The sequence below is a fragment of the Manis pentadactyla genome, chromosome 2, assembly GCF_030020395.1.
Source record: "Manis pentadactyla isolate mManPen7 chromosome 2, mManPen7.hap1, whole genome shotgun sequence".
Classification (NCBI taxonomy): domain Eukaryota; kingdom Metazoa; phylum Chordata; class Mammalia; order Pholidota; family Manidae; genus Manis; species Manis pentadactyla.
The window spans coordinates 176285778-176310606 of record NC_080020.1 but is presented as its reverse complement, the minus strand read 5'-3'; the positions used below and the strand labels follow the sequence as shown (position 1 = coordinate 176310606).

Below are 24829 nucleotides of genomic sequence, written 5' to 3'. Positions count from 1 at the left end.
GTGTTAAATTTTTTGTTATTTGTTTGTTAGGTTACTTTATATATTAAAGATACATCCTGTTCAGGATTTCAGTCCTGGCAAACATCACCTATGGATTTTCTTTATAGTGTTTTTTATGGTGATGCTCAAAAAATTATAGTTTTTATGTACTTATTTTCCTTTATGGTTTCTGTCTTCAATGTTCTGATTAGTTCTCCTTTTTTGTAAATTATATAAATACTCACCTGTATTTTCTTACAGAAATTTTATACTTTCATTAAAAAAATATTCCAATCAGCTAGAACTTATTTTCTCATGCCATTAGGTTTTCATATCTAAACATTATCTCTTTTTCATTGCTTGGCCTATGACCCTCCAGAATCATTTGTGACATCATCCCTTCTTTCCCTAGAGATGTGAAATGCCACTTTTTATTGTATCAACCTGTTATGTGTAATTGGATCTCTTCTGGAGCTTTCCATGCTGGCTCATGAATGTATCTGTTTTTGTGCCAGTGTCACAATATCTTAAATAGTGCAGCTTTATATATTATTTATCAATATTAGCACAAATCCCTCCATCTTTTAAATTAACAGTGGGAAGGACTAACACTTTTCTAACACTCTATTTCCTAAGAAGGCAGAGGTCTCTAGTCAAATACATTATCGTGAAAGGAAAGGCTTATTGCAGTCTTCAAACAGATTTTGAACACATTTTTTAAAGTTTATTCCTATGTGGTCTATGTCTATAATTTATAACTATTTTGAAGGTGATCATCCCCAGTATATTTTCAATTGGTTGATGGTTTATTTAAAAAACCCCACTGATTGTTAATTTTCTTACTTGCAGCCTACTAAGATACTCTCAATATTTCTAATAGGCATTCTGTTGGTTTGTATGTGTTTTCCAGATATATACTATAAAAGCAGTAATTTATCTCCTTTCCAACCAGAGCTTACTGAGCACCCTTTGTCCCTTCTAGTAGGAATCTGGCTGCTGCACAGATCCCAGCAACACCGGGCAGCTGCCGCTACACCCACACGTGTGAACTTCTGAAGCTTTTGCTGCTGGGGGAAGAGTGTAGCTACCAGAGCATCGTCGATGCTGTCTGGAGGTTGGCCCTGCTTTCCACTTGCAGCTGTAATTATTTTTATTGTTTTGCTTTCCAAAAACTAGACTTTAAGATGCGCCTTACTTCTCAAATAGAATCATCCATGATCCTCATGCTCAAGCAGATGTCTACAATTCCCTCCAAAACGTGCTTCTGCCAGAGCACATCCTTGTTACCACCAAGTTCTTTTGCACAAAACTGTGGGAATGACCTATTTCAAAAGCCATTGGTAAAAAAAGTTTTGAGCCACAGGAATAAACAAAATACTTCCTACTAATAAACCTATAAAAGTACAGAATAAGATAAAGCTTAAGAATGAACCATAACCTCAGACCTGACTGTGGCACAAACTGACAGGCAGGTACACTGAGATCAAATTTTAGCTCTTTGTTACTAATTCTGACCTTGGGCAAGTCACTGAAACCCTCTGGGCCTCAGTTTCTGTATGTATCAACGGTGAATGTTGTAAAGATGTGATGACCGTGTAAAGCACCTGGGTGGTGCTTAGTCCTCCCTCCCTCCTTCCCTTCTTTCCTTCTTCACTCAAATACCAAGTGCCTTCTCTGGGCCAAGCACCATGCTGGGCAGTGGGGATACATGAATGAACTAGACAGACAAGATCCCTGCCCTCAAGGAACTTAGGTCTCCTGGGGGAGGCAGGCAAGTGATAAGGAAATAAACACATGAAATCATTACAGATAGCAGGGAGAGCTATGCAGGACACCAAGAGAGTGTGAGGGAGAGCTGTGGTAAGAGGTCACCATTTAGGGACAACCACTCTGAGAAGGGGATCTGAGAGCCAAAGGACACCAATGAGCCAGTCATGCGGAAAACGGGGGAAGAGTTCCCAGGCAGAAGGAACAGCACGTGCAAAGGCTAGAGATAGAGCAGGGTCCAGCACATCTGAGAAAAAGAAAGGAGGCCAGAGAGTGAGAGCAGAGAGTGAAGAAGAAAGAAATGTGAGCTGCAGCTGGAGAGGGAGGCAGGGCTACACGAGCAGGGCCTCGTAGGGCAGGAGTGCACTTGGGTCCTACTCTGCTAGCACGCTGTTACTGCTGCCGCTGCACTGAGTGTGTCATGGGAGATGCTGCATTGGGTGGCACTTTAAACCAGAAGCTCAAATACTCATGTTCAACTGTCTCATTTGTAAGAAAGTATACTACAGAGCTCTTATCTAAGGAGGCTCATTTTAAGAGTGCTAAGCATTTCTGTTTAATTCAGTGACTCTACAATGCCTATACTAGACCTAACACCAATGCACAAATCACAACTGCACCTACTATGTGGGAGGTGCAAAAGCTGCCCCAGTGGTCCCTACCCACTAGATATGAGCTCCCTGAGCATCTTTTCCCTTGGGTGTATGGCCTTCCAGCCCTGCCAACCTCTGACTAAGAACCAGTGGGGGAGAGGAGGCTCCGGCTGATAGGTAGGAAGGAAGGGGCTCCAGCTTTTGGAAAGGCTGGGGTAGCCTGTAATCTGATGCTTGGCATGATACCTTTGCTGCCAAGGACCTCAGCGGTATTGGCTGTACAAGTAAGAATCACTTCAAAGGATTTATATCATAGCTGTCTAGGCTGAGGGACTTTCCTATCCTTTTATAAAGTGAACAATTCATATCAAATGCACAATCTGTATTTTCTCAAGTGGTATTGCATTTATTTCCTGTGAGGTAGTCTTGTATTATTCTGCCTTGAAACTTGTTATACATGAGAGGAAAAATAATTAAAAGCAGCTTATTCCAGCATTAACTCTTAGCTCTGTCAGTAGAAGAAAGCCAATGTGGTATTTTTATAAGCAAATCAACTTCTGAGGCAATTTCCAGGTTACAGAATGGCAGCCCAAGAGGTTGTCTGCACATCAGCTGCTTAGATCTCAGAATGTAATCCAAAACAGAACATTAAACCTTAGCAAACAAGAAAATATGAAGAGGGGGTGAGATGACCAGAGTGGCTCACCAAAGCTGGTAAGCTATAGGGAGCCAGTATTCATCTAGTCACTCAACCTTGACACCTACTGTGTCAGGCATTGAGAAGTATTCATCTTATATAGACATCAACTAGACAAAGTCCCCTTTCCTTAAGGAACTTAACATGAGAGAGGAGACAGTAGCAGGGGAAAACACGTATTTCAAAAACAAGGAGATGGGACAGAAGAGGGATACATTCATTTTGCTCATAGATGGTCAGAGAAGCTTTCTGAAGGAGGAGATATATGACCTAGACCTTAAAGGACAAGTCAACATTCCCTAAGCAGGACTTAGGTACAGCTCCACAAGAAAGCATTAGACAACTGGGCTGCAGCAAAATACTGGGCTGAGGCTGTGGAGCAATGACCCAAGCATCTGGCATTTGGGAAAGACCCAGGATGGAGGGAAGTGAGGTGAGTGGGGACACATGTGTTGCAAGGTTCTAGAGCTGTGCTGTCCGGGGAGAAATAAATGTGAGCCAGAGGTGATTTTATATTTTCTAGATGCTACCTTTGAGGAAAAAAGGGAAATTGATTTAAATATTTTATTTAACCCCATATAGTCAGAACAGTGTCATGTCAATAAACAACCAACATAAACATATATTAATAAGGTAATGCATAAAAAGAATGAGAAGTCTTCAAAATCTGGTATTTTTAAAATATTAAAATTTTTTTTAATATTTAAAAAATATTTGTTATGTTATATGTTATATTTTTACATAATATAAATATATGTATTTGTTACCTGTGTTATAATTTAAACACTTCTCAATTTGGACCTGCCACGTGGCAGGGGCTCCATATCCCTTTGTGGCTGCTGTTGTGAACGGCGCAGCTCTAGACAGCTGTCAGAGCTTCTAAAGACACACTCGCTTCAAGGAGGTTACACTGTCACTCAGTCACTTAAAAAACAAACCAAGAACTGAGCACCCTCCATGTGCCAGATTTTTAATTATACAAGCCTTTGAACACCAGTGAAAATGCACTGATATTGAAAAATATTGACATTGTCAAAGCCCTCTCCCCAAACAGCATCCTGGGTCAGGGGACCATATTTACTCATGAAGTCATACTACTTAAGCCAAGTTTAAAAAAATAGGTCAACCTGCAGTATTAATGGCAAAAGCATACCTTTGAAGAATTCCTTTGGCTTAATTGGCCAGCACAACTTTTTATCAGAGTATCTGAATAGCTCCACAGTACCAACGATCTTTACCAAGGTTGATAATTTTAACTTGAAATGTGACCAGTGAGGAGCAAGGCCTGCTCAGCTCCACTCCTCCTGTCAAGCACAGTAACAACAGGCTGTCTGGAGCCTCCTCCACTGGGCCCTGATCAAAGGTGCCCATCGTCCTTTTCAAGAAGCCAACTCTGGGCATAACCGACAGTCACACCAAGGCGTACACATGGAATGGCATCAGAATCCTCAAGAAATATTAAACTTGGTCCATGGAAAAGTGATCCGGAGGCCGTATTCTTTTCCATGGGCTACAGACAAGAGATCCTGGTTCTGAACTACTCAGGATCCTCCAAACACACACTTTCAAGCCTCCTGTTGTTGCTGAAGCAGATTCCCAAGCTGGGAAGGCCTTCCACGGTGGTGGAGCACAGAATAAAAATACACTCCTCCAGGGCACCTTCCTCAGGCCCCTCAGGCAGGGGACGGCCTGCACCTGGTCATTCCGGACCGGGGTTTACTTATAACTGGTGGGCAGTCATTCAAGTAATGGTTTGCTGTTCTATTCCTCATGTCCATCACTTCAGGGAGGAACTGTCCCTTGTCCATTTCTGATGCCCACACGGTACTCTGCAGTAAAAGCCTCACATTCAATCATAAGAATATTAAAAAAAAAAAAGTTAACTCAAATTGGGCCAAAGATCCCTTTAGTATAATATCCTCTTTCTCAAGGGTACCAAAGAACCCTTTTTTTCCTTTTTTTTTGGAAAGATATGCTTCTCTTCCATGTTGTCACCCAAATGGTTAATCCTAAGAGCCATTTAATCCCAATAGCTCTAGTTCCTCAATTAGGTATATTCTCAGTTTAATTGTCTAATTATTTCTCTCTCTTTATACATTTTTAACATGCTCCCACTTAGATTCTTAAATCATTACCATCAAAAGGGGAATTTGAAGTGTACTCTTCTCATATAAATTCCTATAAATAGTCCCCACATGTGATCATCAACCTCCCCTGAACCCCTCACATGAAATGAGAGCAAGGCATTTGTACTTTATTCTAAATGACAGCGTCAAAGAGCTTCCATGTAGCACGTGCCTGTTTTCACTGCTGTGCTCCTGTGACACGTGCCGGGCACTGGGCACTGGGAGCCAGGACCTACATCTTCCTTGTCTGCCTTCTGGTGCCTCAGCTGGCCTTACATCTTTCCATGTTGGGTCTCTCCAATTTCTTTCTGTTCCTCCTAAATCTTGCTGCTTAGAACAGAGCACAACATCCCACATCCTTCCCTACCTGTCACTGAAGGGGCAAACAGTGTTTCCTCTGCTTTGGATGCTGTACTTCTAAAAGGAAGCTTACTTTTTTGGCACCTACTGGAGTTGGTAGGTTCCATAATAGCACTTCCCACAAGGTTGAGCGGGGCTTTGTCTCACTGGCTCTTTTGGTTCAAGGGCAGACTCCTGAGCATTGAGTTACACGGATTACCCTGTTATGGCCCTTTGCAACTTTAAGCTCTAATCACGTCCTGCCACCAACTGGCTCAGGCATCGTGGCATGTCAGATACCATTTCTTACATGTATGTTTTTGCTTTCCCACTCTCTTTGTAAATCCAAATGAAATGATTTACATAACAAATACTTACATAGATCTTACTATACACCCGGTGCTGTTCAAGGGCTTTAGATATGTCATCTCGTTTAATCTTCATAATGATCCCATGAGGTAGCCTCTGGTGTTATCTCCACTTTATGGATGGGGAAACTGAGGCACAGAGTGGTTCAGTAACTCTCCCAAGGTCACAGTCACCAAGGGGCACAGTTAAGACTTGAACCTTGGGCATCTGGCTCTAGACTCTACTGCGACCACTGTGTTATCAAATTTTTATGATTTTTCTTTTAAGGCACCTTTCCATTGAGCCCAGCTTAAATAGATGAACACCACAAAATTCCCTCACCTGCTAATGAAAGGCTGAAATCAAGTCAAGCATAAGCTCTGAGCATAATGTGAGAATTTCTTACCTAGAAACCACCCCCACTGCATAAACACCCACAGCAGCTGGCAACCAGGAACACTGCACACAAAGAGTGGGAGGACTGTGTTTTTATCCACAAGGATTTGTGGCCTCCGTGTCCTATCGGTTTCATCCCGTGTTTCATAAGCCAACTAACACAGCAATTTTAGATAAATCTGTGAAAAGAGTCTTTTAGGAAACACCTGTCTGTGACTAGATCGATGCAGAACATTTGCAATAATCATCTATACGCCTCAGAACAATGTTCAGGCACGGCCTTCCTCAGCTGACTACTGCTTTCTTCCAGCCTCACCTCCTCACCCAAACAAGCTTCTCTTCTTCCCCAAAGTCTGACTCCTCACTCCATCTCGGCTTCCAACTCAGTTAGATGTTCGTATAGGTTTCTAGAGCCTTTTGCTGTGCTAGGCTGTGTATATTTAACAGGGTATCAGGCGGAAGGCCCGCTAGACCCAGAATTTTAAGAGGCTCCCATGGGCTGTTATGTAACTCATGATAAAATTTCCACTGGTCATGCCTCAGAGCACCAGGAAGATTCATTTGTTGCAGATTTTGCAGTAAGATCTAACACTTTCCACTTTCAAGATTTCCACAATGCCTTCCAGACCTACCATGCAAGGCAGGGAGAGATGTTCATTATATCCCAAGCCCCTTAAAGTCAGAATGAAAAAAAGGCCCAGAAAAAGAGAATCCTCACCAGGCTGCTAAGTGACAACTGGGAAGAAAAGTATTCTTCGGAACCCCAGGCTACCTGGCACGTGTGGGAAGAATAGAAGCCCTCAGGCCTATTTCCTTTTATCTGCTTTTCCCCTTGTTTAGCCCTAGCATGTTTTGGTACTTAAGAAACATTTCAGGCAATGCAACCTAGTGATAAAATGGCCAGATGTGTGACATCACCTTTCATTACACATTCTGATAAGGAAGCAGGGCCATAACTGTCAAGACAGGAAACCAAGAAGAGAGATTCAGAGTGATTCCACAAATCAAACAGTTGCTGAGCCTGCTAAGGAGGACACCTAAACCTGGCTGGATTGTAACAGCCAAAGGTCCCTTTATTGGTAAATAAGCAGACACGCTAGGCTGTTCCCCAGCTCAGAAGCTGGAGGTGTGGGCTCTGGCTCTCAGAAAAGCTGATGCCTTACCCCAAAGCCTCTGTATTCATTTATAGCAGCAAAGCTAATGAAAAGAGACCAATTCGAGGTGACAGTCCAAGTGCCAAGGTTTTCAATTCTCTTTTTCGTCACCAAGCTCCTCTGTGACCACTAGAAAGTTAGTTCTGGAACACAAACATGGTGCTGACACGCATAAACCAGCACTGTCCATGAAGGGGGACAGAAGTTCCAAGGGCGGGTAGGTGCTGTTCCTGCAGGGGAGTGTCCCTCAGCCTATAAGGATATGCACCACTCAGCTTCTGCTCGTGGGCCTTAGCAAAATGTCATTGAGGACTGAAAATGCAGAGTTTGGGCCATGTGCTGATGGGGTCCAGGAATCTGCATTCTAACACAGTCAGCAGGAGGACTCTTCTGCACACTGAAATGTGAGAAGCACTGCCTTAGCGCTTAACTCGAGGTGGTAAAAGCACCTAAAGATACAGGTCTTGCTTCACAATACATGCATCACCCACAATACAGTATGAGTAGCAGCAGCTAACAGAGTACCTACTGCGTGCACACAGAGCCCCAAGTGCTTTATATATGATCTCTTAATCCTCACAACAACCCTATAGGCAGGTACTTCTCCTCCTCCTACTTTATAGATAAGGAAGCTAAGGTTTAAAGAGTTAAAGTAATTTGCCTAAGGTCTCCCAGCTAGTAAGTGGCTAAGGTGGAATTTGAACTCTATCTGATTCCAGTCTTCACATTCTAGAGACTGACCCTGAACCTAGGGGCCCAGAACAGCCCACCCTCTCTGTTGAAACCCAGAGGTATCAAGTGCTTAGAATTCCTGAAAAGTGGATTTAGGGGCCAAAGGGCCCCTAAAGAAGGGCTTGGATGAGCAGCCCCAGAGGTCTTGGGGGAACTGGCAATTACTCTATCAGGGCCAGCCTCTCCAGACAGGGAGGTCCATGGGTGCCATGCTGTTGGGACCTCGGCGGCCCGCAGGCAGGCCAGGATGGTGGGGCCCCACACTCCAGAAACAGCAGCACTGCCTGAGTCCGTGACAGCTGCAGGCACGGGAGAGAGACACCGGGGCAGCCTGCACTCAGCCCATAGCCCCTTTTATTTCTGATTAGCTTTGAGACAGGCTCACTACAGATATGGTAGAAAACAGGACGGTACAAAGGAAATTAAAATCACCTATATTCCTATGAGCCAGAGAGAATTAGTGTTAACATTATATGATGTTTGCCCTTTATTTTTGCACCGTGTGTATAGTTTATGAAATGGAGATATTATATTAATTTTATATGCTACTTTTTCTATTTATATATCATGTACATTTTTCCATATCATTAAATATTTTTCATCAACATGATTTTAAAGGGCTATTAAGGTAGCCCAACTACCTACCTGTTTCATAACTATTTTCCTCTTACTGACATTTAAATTGGCTCCGTTTACCATAATGGTTAATAACCTAACATTTGATTATTTCTGTAAAATAGATGCCTATAAGTGCAGCTGTTGGGTCTCAGGGCATGGACAACTTTATGATTCTTGCTTACTAATACTAAGGAGTTAAGTTCCTCATTAATACTAAGCTATTTCCAAGCTACTATGTACGCCCATGAGTGATATATGTAGCCGTCACCCCACACAGACTAGCTTTCAGAACTGATGTTCTCAAAAGTATGCCAACTTGATAAATTGTTACATTATGTCTCTCTTTGCTAGGGGAGTATAAGGTCCTTGAGAACAGGGCTTTGTCTGTTTTGATCAGAGCCTGGCACACAGTAGGTGCTCAACAGGTAGTTGTTGACTGAATGAGTCAAAGAATCAGTCATGACTAGGCATGCGGATCTGTGCCTCCTCCAGATCTCAGGTGGGAGTCTGTCCTGCCCCGCATGGAGTACTTGTCACCTGCAGCCTTCCCCTCCCAGCCCTGCCACAGCTGCTCAGTGACCACTTTACCAAGGAAGACAAGCCAACCAAATGCTCTCTCTTGAGACTGAGCTAAGAGGCACAGAGATGGAGTGAACTGCTATGAGAATGACCTTGGTGGCAGGTACATATGCTGCAGCTGAGACCCCTGCACTCCCGGGACCAGGCTGCTCAGCAACTCCTTGGATTCCCTAAGCCAATTCCTTAAAATCAACCTCCTTTTACACAGGCGGATATGTGGTTGAGTTCTGTTCTTGCAACACAAGGTGCCCGGCAGAGAAACCCTCTTTGCCAACTTCAAAGATGAAAACCAAAGCTCAGAAGAGTGACCAGTCAGATGGAAAGCCAGCCCAGCACCATGCGCCAACTGAGCAAGATGCAGTTTAACAAAGAGAATACAAAGTTTATGGTTTGGCACTTTGATTAAAAATGGGAAGTCTGGAGATAGTAGAAGCAGGTGTTTTCTTAAAAGAAATTCATCTTGGTAGATCATGGCTTTGCCTATGTTTATGACTAACTTTGATCTGTAAAACCATCAATATTACCTACCTGACCCTATGCTGCCTGATGGCCGGGCTTGTTTAATTCTCACGTGTATCTCCAGAGCCCGGCACAATGCCTGGTAATAAATATTAATTATTTATTTAATAAATGTGCTAAATAAATGTCAAAAACTAAAAAGTGGGAGAACAGTAAGGGTTCTATAGGCCTTGATTTTTAAAAATCCTTGAGTTGTGTCTCTTGCCTTGGTTCTTTCAAAGATGCAGATGTCCTCTTAACTGAGCTCAACTGAACCAAGCCCCCAGTTTACCCAATCCCATCCTCTGCATTCCTTTGCTACAACACCTAGATCTAATGCCCTCAGCTTGCAAAAGCTCAGTTACTTGGCTATTCTAGTTTACTAGCCCATTTCCTCTTTTTTTTTTTTTTACCAGTTATGCTGAATATTTACTAAGAGACATTTGTGTTTGTTCCCAAACCTGTTTACGTCAGTTGTACTCATTATTGTATTTATGTAATTTAATTGTATATTACGTAAACTAACAAAATATCTGTGCATAAGCTGTTGTTTCTATTATGAGTGCTTTGGGAACACCTAATTAAGGTGAGTAGATTAAAGGAACTGCTGTCAAATTAGGGGTGAACAAGACAACAACAAAAGACTAGGGCTGTGTGGGGGAACTGTACAGATCTAGAATGATTTATGGTACCTACTCTGCCAGGGTCTAAGTTCTTGCATTAAAGAAATCAAATCTGGAAATTATAGAGCATGCAATATACGTGCAGCTTATACAAGTAAAATGATGCAGAATTCCAATAAATGAGTCCATTAATAATGAAAGCAAGAGTCCATTGAAACATCACCTGTCTTTCCTTTACATAAAGCACTCTGAAATTCTCTATTCTAAGCAGTTCAATTTCATTAAAAAAAAGTGTTGGTTGTGACCCACTAAAGTGATTTTGTGACTCACAGTTTGAAAGGATGCTGCTCTAATTCCACTCCTCGATTTTACTGATGGAGGCTCAGGGAGACTGAGGAGATCCACTAAGTTCACACTGCTGGTGAGTCAGAATTCTGATCCTTGATTCCATATCCCATGGGCCTGTTTGCTTCCCTGAGTAAACTTCCCTCTGATGCAGCACAGTTTCATTTGCAAAAAGTAGAAGGTGAAATGAGGAATTGAATGACAAGGATAAATGCTAGAAAGGAAAGGAAAGAATCCCTCATTCTTTCCTGAAGTTCCATGTTTGTCTAAGCATTCTGCAGCATGTCTAAGCATGTTAGCACATGCAGATATACGTGTCTTATCCCTGAGCTAAGACATACCAAGGCTCTTGTGCTCTAGACACATATTTGGAACAGTGAACCAGGTGCTTGGGTGGAACACGTGAGCCTTCAATTTTAGAATGACTTCAGCTCCACGTGGGAAAACTCCAGACAATAGAATGGGGAAGCAGTTTGCAGTTCTGAAAAGCTTTTGTTAGGTGAGATGAGCAATAAACTGTTCCTTGTTTGCCAGCTGACCCATGTTCTGCCTGTTTTCCAAACAAGCAACACCTTCAAAGACTTTTCCCTCTAACCTGACTTGCCCTCCCTCTGGGCACCCCCGGCCCAAACTTGCCCTCTCAGCAAGGGTAAGCCCAGTGTCCCCACCAAAATCTAGCCACCATCTCTCTAAGCCAGATAATAGTGGTGATCTTCCCCATGAATAATACTGGCGTGAATTTTCCAATTCTTTCTATCACTTCTGAAAAGTTTCCTAGACATTAAATTAAGCAAGCCTTCAAACATTCCCCAATTCCAGGAGGGTGTCTTCAAACACAGGCGAGAGGAAGAAGCAGAAGTTCAGAGGTTTGAAGAGCCACCCTGAGTACTCAGATCGTGAAGGCAGATAGTAGAGGGAGCCTGGCTCCCAGGTGCCCGAGCAAGGCCTGCACCACACCCCTCCGTCATTACGGTGAGTCTCACGAAAATATGAGAACCAGCCTGGGAACTGTGCAACTTTTCAGAGGGTTAAGCAAGCAGCTACCCAGCAACTTAACCTGGTGCATTCTGTCCTGGTGCACTTGAAGGGACATTAAAAGGTGGCTTTTGAAGATAGGTCATAATTCCTTCCTTGGGAGGGTGTGACAGGTGTTCTAAATTGTGTGTTGCCACCTTGCTTGGCCTCCAGCTAATGTTTCTCCACATGCTTTACAAATTGACAACCAACCAGATACAAAATTTCTGTCCTAACCCTGAGACTATTTACTCCCGTAGCAACTGTTTTCTAAATTGTGCACTAAGTCAGCCAAGGTTGCCTTATGTCATTCTGAGGCTCTCATTATGGGTTCCTGTGCTGTGAGGACAAGGACAGAGAAGGATTGCTCCTCTATGTAGTCCCACTAACTAGAATGTTACAACTGGAATGTAAAATAAGCATCTGGTTCCAAGAGAATTAAATATATGGCAGTCAGTCACACTACCACTTCCCAACCTTGGGTCCATAGCAGGCATCACCAGTTGATCATTTTGGAAAGGTGTAGCATTAAAATTTTATAAGGCAGTCTTATAATCCTTCTCAAAAAAGGTTTCCAAATAGCCTTTACTGTCCCATCAGGGTGGTCATATAAAAAAATCTTACAGGCTTTTCTTGATTCAAATCCAAAAGATGAGGAAACTAAGATCCAAACAGGAACCAGATGGGTAACTTGTCCAGGGACTTGGCAACACTGAGACCAGCTAAACCTAACACCCAGGATCCCTGACCTCTGGCCTCTGGCATGCAACCCTCCAGTGTCTCTCCAAAGTAAATGTCTGAGAAACATTTACTGATGATGGTATGGGGTGGTAAGTATGGTGGGTGGGGTGGTCCCCAGTTTGAGCTGTACCCATGAAAGAATTTCAGCCATGTCTGGTGAGGACAGAGTCGGGTGGTAAGGGCCAACCAGGGCCTGAGGTGTCTTCCAGGAGACAGGAAGGTCCAAAAGGAAGGAAAAGTTAAGCAAACAGGCCCAATTCAGTTGCAAAGCCTGAGACCTTGGAGGGGTGGTATGACAAGGTCATCACTATTTGACTTGTCACCTGGCCCAGCCCTCTCTGGACTCACATCTGGGGCAGTGGGGCAGGGTGAAGAGCAAGTAAAAACAGCAAGAGCTATTCCACCAGCCTCTCTGGGCACAAGTCCCATAGCTAAGTGAGCCATCCAACAGAGAGCAAGGCAGAAGCCAGACAGGCAGCTCACTTCCCTTCTCCCAGACCACTAACCAACCCCGGGGTCTCAAGGGCACTAAAAGCTGTGACTCTACCCCTGCTCTGGCCCACCACACTGGATCACAGAGTGGCACTCAGCCAGTTACAGGGTAACGTGTCACACAGTAGGGATGGACAACTGTTTTCTGAACATACATCACACTGAGGGAGAGGAAACCTCAAGTACTCATGTCAGACACATTCTCACGGGAGCAAGTGCAGAAAGGTAGAACGAGTTGGTCACGGATGTAGCAAGGACAGTCATTTCTGGGTAAACGTAACGGGGCTTCCCATGTCTGCCCAGGGGACACTGGGAAACTCCAAAGGGCCTCAGCAGGAGCCACACCTGAGGTCAACAGTGAGGACCAGGAGGGGCTAAGGATATACCTGGGCACAAATGCATCCCAGGAAGTCGGGACAATTCTGAGAACAGCATGATGGGGTCACTAACCCACACCGCCCTCCCCACCAATATATTCACATTGGAGCCTTTTGTGATATGGGAGGTAATTAAAAAAGTGAAAGGACTGCATTAGGGACACTCTAGTAGAACCTGGACCCCAGAAGCACTGCTCCACTTCCACCCCCAGCCCCAGCAAAGCATTAACACAGTGAAAGGGAAGCATTCTCTGCTCTACCACCATGGACACCTTAAGGGTTCAAGCACATCAAGGTTAACACCTCCAAGGGGAGACTGTGGGGCTGCAGAAGCAGTGGTACCTGGTGGGCGTGACAGCATCACCTTCAGTATTTGGAGGAATAGTCTAGAAGAAGAGAGGACCCGACAAAGTAGCAGGGCCGCTGTGACCGTGGGTAGAGAGCTTATGAATACATAAGGAAACTGCGCCCTGACATCTCCCAGAAATAACTAGGGAGATACGGTCTCATGCATTGCTGGGGCAAAAGTCAGCTCAATTCACTTGGAAAGCTATTTGGCTATTTGTCACAAGGGTCTTAAATATATTTATTCTTCTTCTGGAGATATGTCCTAAGGAAAGAATCCAAAAGAAGAAGCTGCCATGTATGAAGATGTGGCATTAAAATTTAAACTGGAGGCAACATAAATACCTATGGGGAGTGCTTAATTACACATGTTCATTTTAATGGAATGTCATGACATTTTAAAAGAAAAAATTTTAAGAATTTCTAGCAACATGGAAAAATGCACAACTCCAAACCTTGAGTTTAAAAAGCAGGAATAAGTAGCTTCCTCACCAAGACTAGCTGTATAGAAGTACCAGTGCCCATGCACAAAGGCCAAATAACATGCAAGGAACAGTGGGCACGTCGGGAGTACTCAGATCACAAGAAGCTTGCTGCCTGCATTTCCCAGACTTTCTAATGTATTGGTCTATGATCTTTCAGATGAAATAAGGAAAACATTACTACAATGTCAAAAGAGAAAACAGAAAATAACTGGACAAAGATCACCAGGCAGAAGCAGATAAGAAGACTCAGAAATCCAAGTCCTTTTTCAGATGCATTGCTACATACGCTAGAACAACGGGGTTGGATCTGAGCTCTTGGGTCCTTCAGGCTGTACTTTCCAGAATGCAAGACCACATTGATTGTATGAACAGAGAGATGGAAGGGGGCGAGCCCTCAGGGACTGAGGGACAGCCCTCCTCACACTGCAGGTAAGACCTCCTAAGCATGACCATGGCCCTAGAACAGAGGGCAGAGAGGGCTCAGGGATGGCCTTGCACAGCTCTGCATGCAGGAGTCCCTGAGAAGCCTAGAGCCCAGGCTCCACATACCAGCTAAGGTCTGTTCCCCTCCCATGCTCCACGCACCATCCCACACCGAGGGGACAGGACTCACCACTCAGGGCAGACGTGGTGTTCTCCAGGGCCTGGCACACAGCCAACAAAAGACCTGTCAGGGGGACAAGAGAGGAATGGTAAGAGTCTGCTCAGCAAACAACCTCCAGGGTTCGCAGGCGGGCCCCTTGAAAGGTAAAGACTGGGTAGTTCTACAAAATGGCCCATAGGCAGGCCTGGCTCCATCATTTGGGGGGACTCAATACAAAATGAAAAAGGAACTCTTGTTCAGAAAAGTGGGAAAAAGGTGTCGTTAAACATGCTAAATAGAAATACTTTTCCTTTTTTCCATGGCCTCTCCACCTGTCATAGTGTTTCTTATTTTGTTTTTAAATACCTTATAAATTTTTTTTATTGCAGTGGAATCTACATACAATTTACTGTTTTAACCACTTGTGTGTACAGTTTAGTGGCATTAAGCACATTCACATTGTTGTGCATGTCATGATGTCCTTTGTAATTTTATTTATTTTTTATTATTGGAATATAGTGGCTATGCAATGTTACATTGGTTTCAGATATACAACATAGTGACTCGATAATTACGTGTATCATGACGTCTTTTTATGTGCTGTTCATGTCCTTTCACTCTGAGGTATGAGGATATCTTCAGAGTGAGCACAGTGCCTCATAGATGCACAGGGGGCCCCAGCAACAAAGTCTGCAAGTTCACATGTGGCCACTGACTGCTGGGTTTCCCCTCTAGCTGCCAGCTGGACGGATGTGCCATCACCCCGCTGGGGACAGGGAAATCCAACCAGGTACTTCTTCTTTCTAGGGACCAGCTGCCCCAACCCAAGGAGCACAGCTGACCCCGAAGACTGTTACGTCTGCTCCAGGATGCACGAGGTCCCTGGAGAGGGGATAGAAGAGAGGCTCGCCCCTGTCTAATCACCTACTGAACGTGCCATGGAGCTGCCAGCCCAGGATGGCGACAGCCCAGGACCCCAACCTTTCTTGTGTCCAGGCCCTGCCAAGGGCAGAGTGTGGCAGGGCCAAGAACCTCCCCAAGGGAGGCAGGACGGTGGCAGTAGGTGTGGTCATGGTTGCTGAGGCCTCAGGCCCCACAGTGTACCCTGCATTGTCCCACTGGACTTACAAGATACAGATTTAAAGGTAAAACTATTAAGAATGTCAAGACTGTAACCACACAGCATTAAACCCCAAGCTTAGGGCACATCAGAGTGAGACTCAATGCAACTACCCAGGCTACATACCCATGGAGCTGCCTCTGCCAGCAGATGACCTTATGTGCCCTCACGTTACAGTACTAGAGATTTCTGGAAATGGCCACAAAATTCCAATGAAGAAGGAACTTTTTATGAGTTATGCAATCAACACAAACTAAGTTAGAATGACTTCCTGAAACCAAAATGCAACAAGGTGCCATGGTGGCTGTGCAGGGCTGGGCCACCTATGGGTTAGCCCAGGAAGCAGATGAATCAAGTCAGCACAGAAAGTGTGCAGAGTTCTGCTCTGTTACCCCGCCATTGCACAGGCCCAGTGCAAGCCCCACCATGCAGGTTGTGAGGGCTCCTTTCCCCTCTTCACTCAGGTACAGACGCAGAAGCCCTTGAGTCTTAGGGGAGAAACACATTTGGAGCAGATAAAGCAATGATGGTCATGACTTTCCTTAAGTCCTTCGAAATAAGAAAAGTCACATAAACTTCAGACCACTTTTTCTGGACATGGGCATGGATTTCCCAAATGCCCCTGCAGAGTCCTGAATCAGGTATTTGGGTGAAACTGGGGAGCAAGGAGAGGAAGTTAGTAAAATCACACATCTTCTCTGTGCAATTCTTTCTTGTTACTTGACAGTCATGAATGTTGGAAGCATGGTTCTTTGGGTTCCCTTAGACGTAGCTAAATGGCTGCATTTGTAAGCCACACAAACTCAGAGAGGTGACACATTCCTGCCATGGCCAGGAACAGTCTTAGTGGTTCCACATTGTCAGCTGGAGACCCATCACAATTTCACTTTGCTGGCACTACCACAAACCACTCCGGGCCAAAGTCAGCCAGGGACCTGTAGTAACATAAAGACTGACACAGGATGCTTTGCACACCTCTAGAGAGGAAGTGCCACTGGCCTGTCACAGACTGTCCCTGAATGCCAAATGAATCACCTTGCCATCTGCTCCATATCCTGTCAGTCAGCAAACATATAGTCAGCACAGCTCCTGGGCTCCAGGTCAGCCTCTGCTTAAGCAAAACCAAGAAAGCAAGCCCATACTGTGCAGATGCAGCCAGGACAGGCAGATATGGCCACCGACTCTCCAGGGCGCGCGGAGGCACTACTCCTCAGCCTTGGGGCAACTTACTTCACCCCCTGCTCCTTACCTGCAAGCCATCAGCTGCCAAACTCAAAGGTGTTTTGGGGACTAATCAGAGTTTGCAAAACCACCATGTTCCACAGATGAAAGACACTGGGTTTTTATTCACAATTTGAGCAATACGAGAATAAGTCCTTCCTGCACCCTCACATCCTCATGGAGAAAACTTCTGAATGCCCTGGGTTTCTCTCTGCAGTCTCCATTCAGGCACAGGTTCAGCTGAGGCTCTGTGATGAGGGGTGAGGCCTCTGCTTTCCCTGCATGTAGTGACCTGCTAAGAGGGTCCCAGACCACAGGCGGGAGGCAGGCCTCTCATTTCTCAGGCAGGTGGGCAGGTATAGTTCTAGGCCAGCACTTGGGCTTTACATGTGTGATATTATTTTGTCCTCTCATCATCCATGATACAGGTGCTGCCCAGCCTCCCTGCCTTCTGGTTCAGCCTGTTGAAATGTGTGGTTTTATAGATGAGGAAACTGAGGCTTAGAGAAGTTAGGAATTTGCCCAAGCTCCTGCAGCCACATTCAAGCTCAAGTCTGTCCAACTCCTATGCCCAAGACTGTGTTTAATCCCCATGCCACACAGCAGTCCTTCTGGCTGCAGCGCATCACGAACCACTGGGAGGCATGCACTCACCAGCTACAGACCCCAGTGAGCCCAAATGCAGTCAGCAGGCCCAGCAGTGAGGCTTGATCCCTCTCTTCTAGGCCACATCCGTTGCCTCTTGGGATTTTCCCACTGCCTCCAATTCCTGCTACTACAAGTAAGGTCTGCTGAGGGCCAAAGGTGTGAACATCCAAACCCCTACCTGCCTGGACTGTGTAAGCCCAGGTGCCCAGGCTGCCAGCCCCACGGCTGTGCTTAGAAAAGCCAGGCTGCGTGAAGGTCTTAGAAACGTGGCCTTGGCAGGCTCTGAGGCTCATCAGAAACACACAAAATCCTTTGTGTGGGGACAGCACAGCCACGGGGACAACCACTGGTCGTAGGGGCATCAGGGAGACCACACACAGTTCAGATGGAGGCTTGGCGGCCATGGTTGCAGGCAACTCTCACCTGAGTTCCAAAGCCGGACCTTGCCAGCCACAGGGCCAGCCACCTCCCTCTGGGGCAGGAATACCTTTCAGGCTGTTCCGGCCAGCATCTCATTTCTGTTTAAATGCTGTACGCAGGGGAATCCCTGGATCGTGCACTTCAAAAAGAAATGAGAAGAAAAGGGGGCGGCGAGGTTTTGAAAAGGTTTTTGTGGAAAATCACATAAAATGGAAGGACATCTTGTGAAAGGCAGCACCCCCAAAGGAGAGTGGGGGACCCAGGCCTGCCCTCAGGGAAGGACAGGGCTGCTGAGCTTGTAGCTGAGCTGTTTGGAGCTAGATAACAGTCTCCAACAGAAAGAATGTCAAAAGAGGGGCTGGCTATTTATCTTGTGAGTGTGCTGAATGCAGCTGTCATGAAACCCAACTGCTGAGGTGCTGATGTGAAATGCAGAGAGGTGCTTGGCCCCCACCTGCCCCCGGGCCACATTGCAGGGCACCCTCTGCCTTCTGCCAGCCCTTCACTCAGGCACAAGATTGGGATCTGGGTTGGGCCTTCAGCACAGGATACCCTACATCATCTTCCACCTTGTGATCAGCCCTCTGTAGCTACTTAGTCTAGTGCCCAGATCTGGGAGAAGCATCCTCAGGCCCCAGTCAACCCAGCAGAGTGATCTGTCCTGCTGTGGCCTCTGCAACAGCCAGTATTTCTTTCTAGGCTCCTACTGACACCATTGTTTGGATCAGTTGTTCCTCTTAGAAAATCAAGACCAAGAAGATCAAAACCACATCTCACCCATTTTGGGATCTCCTACGCCAGGCTGCCTGAGTGAAGGGGTGGAGGGCTGGTGGGGAGGTTTTGGTGTCAGAGAGATGTGGGGAAGTGGAGTGAGGGCACAGCAGGTCCCTGGATGAAGGACGTCCTGGACTGGAGGAGGTGGTGAGAGAGGCAGAAAGGCATGCGTGTGTTGGTCCCTCCTTCCTCTTCTGCCTCCTCTCAAGCTCAGGGCTGGGGGTCACGAGGGACAGAGCCAGGAGCTCAGGAAGTGGTGGGGGGTACCTGGACATGACAAGCCTGCAGCTCAGTGTGAGGTCGACAGGGGACACTCATGGGGCAGCCATGTGAGCGCAAACATGTGCAAATGGGTCACAGAGAATCCAGGGCCTGCTGCTACGGGTACTAGTGCTCCTTCCCTTAAATTTTCTCTGCAAACAGGGCAGGATTTTAACTGCATAACAAAATCTGAAGTATTGCATGACTTTATCAGTACTCTTAAATGCAAGAGGTTTTGATAGCCTGGTGAAGGTGTTGGTTTCAGGGTAAGAACTGATGAGGAAGAAAGAAAAAGGAACACCCTGCAGGCAGGGCATGGAAGGAAGATGGCAGGGCCAGGGCACCATGAGCCTGAGCCCGGCTGTAACGTCCCTAAGTGCCATGGCAGAAAGCAGTCTGTGGCATCCACATTGTCCCAGTGGAGGTGGAGGGTCCTCAGCGAGGCCATGTTTTCTTTCCAGGCAAGAGGTGACAGTCACATTTGCCCATCCTTACAGACAAACCAGCGACGACGCTGGCTTCAGAGGATGCTGGGCAAACTACAGAGGAATTTGTGGAATAACTGGCCAGACAGGATCAGGGAAACTCTGGGGATGGCAAGGAGAGTTTAGAAATATGTGACACAGGGATGAATCACCCAGGGCAGATGGGCCCATCGGACAGAGAGCTCTTTCTTTCACCATCCCAGTACCTGGAACACTGCTTTGAAAACACAGGTTGGACCCTGTTACCCAGGGAGAAAGTCTAATGGAGAAATGATGTAACCAGGTCAGTGTTGTGTTTCAGGTGGCAGGTCCTGATGGAGAGCAAGGAGACCAGCTGTGCAGGGAGGGGGCAGGTTATAGTCACAGAGCCACAGGAGTTGAGGTCCTGACCCTGTGCCCAAACATAGCCATGACATGGGACAAGTTAACAAGGAAGACATTTCTATGCCAGGGGCAGGTGGTGGAGGGCACTGGCCTCCCAAGCTCTCTCCTCACATGGTTCAGTCATGGGACTATCACTGGGGCTGAGAGTGTTGTTAATAAAAACTGCAGCACCATTTGCTTGAGCACTTACTACATGCTCTGCACCATCTCATTCAATACTCAAAGCAGGTCCTAGGAAATAGGCACCATTATGCTCCCATTTGGGAGGTAAGGAAGTGGAAGTACAGGAGATTAAGTAAGCTGCCCAAGATCACCCAGCTTGTGAGTGGCAGACACTGCACGCTCTTGTCCAGGGCCCAGTTGGGAAGTACAGCCCAAGAACACAGACACGCCAACCACCTCCTCCTCTTCTCTCCTGGATATGAGCCAGGTATGTTCTGTGAGACGAGGAACGCAGGCTCACAGCAGGCCTAGAGACGGCCAGGTGGGTGCCGACACTGCAACCCTCTACCATTTTCTAATTTTGACTCAGGGTTTGTTACAGCAGAGCAGGAAGGAGCTTTGCCATCAGACCTGGGTTCAAATCCTAGCTCTGCCACTCCTTGTCTGTGTGACTGTGGTTACAGTACCTAAGCTCGCTGAGCCTTGGTGTCCTCATCCATAATTGAGGATGATACCTCATATGGTTATTGCAAGGGTGACATGAAATGAAATGGAGTCCCAAAGTCAGAGGAAAATGGAATCTTCTATACAACGGCAAAGGCAGATGGGTTAAGGCATCACGCAGACCCTAGGGACACTTGCCCTGCTTCCACCCCCAGCCACCATACCAAACCTGCCCACCGTCCAGAGGCCCAGACCTCAAACCGTGTGCTCGAAAATAAATCTGTCTCCGTCCCCGGACCTGTTCTACCTCCTCCTCCTCCCCACCATTGTCACCCACCCTTCACCCCATACAGAGCCAAGGCCTCCCACATGCCCTGCCCCCACATTGTCCATCTCATCCATCCCCCTGCATCCCTCCTGCCGCTGCCCAGTTGGGCCCCATTATCTCTCCTGGGCTATCACAATAGTTGCCTAACTGGTTTTCCTGCCAACAGCTTTTCTACCTTTGCTCCTGCTGCCAGTGTGAACTTCCTGAAGTGCTTGCTGGACCACAGCATTCCTTTCCTCTCAGCTCGCCATACATTCCTGCTCACAGACGCTAGTCCAAAGTCCGGAGTAGAGATTTAAGATGCAGAACCCTATCCCAAGCCCCATTTCCACCTGGCTCCTCCCAACCACTACCACTCAGGTCAAGTACTCTGACCCCAGCTGCTTGGCACTGTCCCCCTTTCCCTGCATGCGACCTGCCCTCATGCTACTTGGTGCCTTGGGCTTATACTGCTAGGGTCCTCACTCAAGGCCTGTGGCTGGGTGACCCTCTGCTTCATTGCCAGAGCCTTGCTTTCCTTCACTGAAAAAAAAAAAAAAAAGAGATAAAGCTATCCACGTCCTGCACAGGATTACTACAAAGATTAAAGGAGGGGACACACAAGAAGCATGTAGTTTACTGAGTAACACATAATAAACGTGCAACAACTGGTAGCTGCTCTTATTGAAAGTTACCGTTAATATTACGCTGATCTCTCACATTGGCATGCCCTTTCCTCTACCCAGAGAAGTCAGATTTGCTCCTCAAAGGCTCCTCATGTGTCAGAAACAATCATTTCTTCTTTAGGGCAGTCCTTATTTGATTCTGCTTTGTATTCACATGTTCTCCATCTCCCCCTCCAGTGCAGTCGGGAAACCACACCTTGCTCACCTCCATCCTCACACCTGCCATAATGCTACGTACCTACTTAGGATTTGATATGTGTATGTTGCATAAATTTCTGAGATCACAGCTGGAGGGGGGTGAGCATTGAGAGTGTGCAGATGGAGAATGGGAAAACCAGCCATTAGGAATTCCTCCTTCACTTCTATCCTAGGGCCCCACAGCTACAGCTCTACATCCTGGTTCTTGCTGATTTCAGTGGGGATGAAGAAGACTTGAACCCTGGCATTCATCCGCTGGGTGAGCACTCACTGAGTGCCTGCTAGATGGGTGGCAGCTACTCTTCTAGCCCTGCAGCAATGGAGCAGACGCTCCCACATCTGCACCAAACTCCTCCTGTGAGAAACAATCCTTCCAGTTCTTGGAAACCATTTACATTGAACTCTATTATAAATGTCTGGCTGCACTGTCATTCAGGTGGGTGGTGAGTTAAAATACATCTTCTATGTCCATAATGATGCTAACTAGTCCCACTAGAATATGGAGAAGACACTGGGGGAGTGGGCAGGGTCATCCTTCTGAGCCTGGAGCAAGTCTGCATGCAGAGATGATCCTGAGCTGTCTGCTCACCCAACGAGATGACCCTTGAAACACTCAATTTTCACATCCTTGTATTGTAGGCTTTCCCTGAAACTTTTAGGAGAAAAGAGGAGGACCTGCCCCTGGTGACCCAAGGAGGAGGCAGAGGGAGCACAAAGGGCCGCAGAGCTCACGGGGTGGCTCAGATAGCAGGTGCGCCAGCCCAACGAGTGGGTGCCGAGCAGTACATGTCCAGGGGCTCTCCAGGCACAGGCAGGATTTGCCACAAGGAGTTTGCAATCCAGAGGAGGAGCCTCAGTGGAAGCAAATGTGCTCACCTATTCCATGAGTATCTCCCATGCTCGACAGTCAAGCCCCTTATTCAGATGTGCCTCCTGGTCCAGGTCTCCTACATACACTCACTTGATCCCCTGCCTGGAGAGCCCTCCTGCTGCCCCCACCTCAATTCTACCCAGCCTTCCAGGCCCACTTGACCCCCACATCCTCCCCAATGCCCTCCTGACCACTCCCGCATGTATGCTCTCTCCAGTCCCCTCCTGACACCCGCCAGCCCCTGGGCTGGGTCAGAGCCCACTGCAGTCACTCACAGGGGCCCATCTCTGCTGCCTCGCCCTCTCTCAGCCCAGACCACATTTCCCACCATCTCTGATTTAGGAGAACTGATTATTATTGTCCTGTGTCAACTTCGAGTGACAAATGGGAATATTTGCAAAGTGCTTTGAACTCCTTAGAGTCAAGGTCCTAATTAATGCTCAGGACTGAGGCCACATGCACAGGCATCAGAGAAGTGGTGCCACTGTACAGGTAACACGTGCTCTTCCTGACTTCCAGGAAAGCAGCAGAAAACAAATGACTAAATAAGAAAGTGGCAAAGACCCCACAGGAGGAGGTGGGTGCTGCCTGCTGAGATATCTTTATTTCTAAGGACAGCTGGTGAGGCAACACCTCTCCCTGCTACACAAACATCCTCCCCTCCCCTCTCCCCAACACCCACACCCACTTCAAAACCTTATAGAGCAACGCTGCCCACTGATTGGGTGGTCTGAGAAGACCCCCTCCTATAAAGCAAATATCAAACAGGGGCAAAATATCTTTATCCAGGTAACCAGGATGTGCTGAGCATCCCCTCTGGGCCAGGAAGGCCTGGTGCTGCTCCCATCCACACACACCTGTGCTCCACCCTTCCTTGTTAGGAGGATGCAGTCTTTTCCTCAGCAGAGTTAAAGCCTCATCAAAGACCTGTACCAAGGGCTGAGGACTGAGTCAAACTTCCTCTTCCCCGGGCCTGCTCCTGTGCTGGCTGGCTGGTTGGCTGGCTGGCAGCCCCCTTCCTGGGCTACCAGGGTGGGTATCACCAAGCCCTCTGGGGCTGGCCGGCTGCTGAATCACCAACAGGCTCTACCAGGGCTGAGCTCTGAGGTCCCAAGAAGCTGTGCCAAATTAAGCTGCTCTGAAACCCGGTTCCAGCTGACTGACACTGATTTGAGGCATCAAGGTGTTTGTGGAAAGGGCTATGCTTGACTTTCCCAGAGTCCCAGAGGAAAGAGGGGCAGGGAGTGGACTAGAGACAAGGCCAGGATAAAGCGGCAGGTGCAGTGGCTCAGCACCGAGGACCAGCTGAGCAGAGACCTGGCTGCCAGGAAATTAAGTAATCAAATATTAGCTGTAGAAGTGTCCACTGGGATGTTACAAGTCCCCCTCCCCATCCACGGAGGCCAACTAGCCCTGTCTCAGTTTCTCTCGGCCTTGTGGGGACCCCAGGATTGGCATCCTGCAGGCCCACCATCAGCAGTGGCTCTGCCCATATCTCACACCAGCAGGGCTAGCCTCTCAGCAGCCCCAACACAGCCAGGCCCATCCCTGGGCTCTGTCAAGGCTGTAGGCACACATCACTCCCAGTGAGCGGTGAGGAAGTAGGCTCCAGGCAGGGAGGAGGTAAAAAATAAGTGAGCTTTGAACTCTGCCCCACTTCCTCTATGCGAATAGCAGGGTGATGACAAACCCATCCCTTTCCCCTACTCCACTCAGGACACCCCCGGAACCACCCTGCAGAAGGCGTTGTGAGGTATGGGATTTGGGCCAAGATAAATACCAGTGGGACTTGGCAGAATTTCAAACCAATGCAGCATCAGCCTGGGAGAGGGCGGTGGGCAGAGGGGCCGGCATTGCACTGAGGCCCAACACCGCGGCCAGGCCTCCCTCGCGCTCTGTGCTCTCAGGCTGCCCACAGAGCAGCCTTTGGGAGAACTCACTGAGCCAGAGAAGGGCCACTGATTGAGAAGCAGGGTTCAAACACAGGACGCAAGTCCCCAGAACTATAGATTTTTAA

General features: G+C 47.0%; 1 protein-coding gene across 1 annotated transcript in view; it reads right to left on the bottom strand.

Annotated features, from left to right (window-relative positions):
* TGFA (transforming growth factor alpha) overlaps positions 1-24829 on the bottom strand; it is a 94494-nt gene that overhangs the window by 46401 nt on the left and 23264 nt on the right. Inside the window, exon 2 of the mRNA XM_036908305.2 lies at positions 14862-14915. Within this exon, the coding sequence (XP_036764200.2) occupies positions 14862-14915 (54 nt within the window). The remainder of the gene's footprint in view (positions 1-14861; positions 14916-24829) is intronic.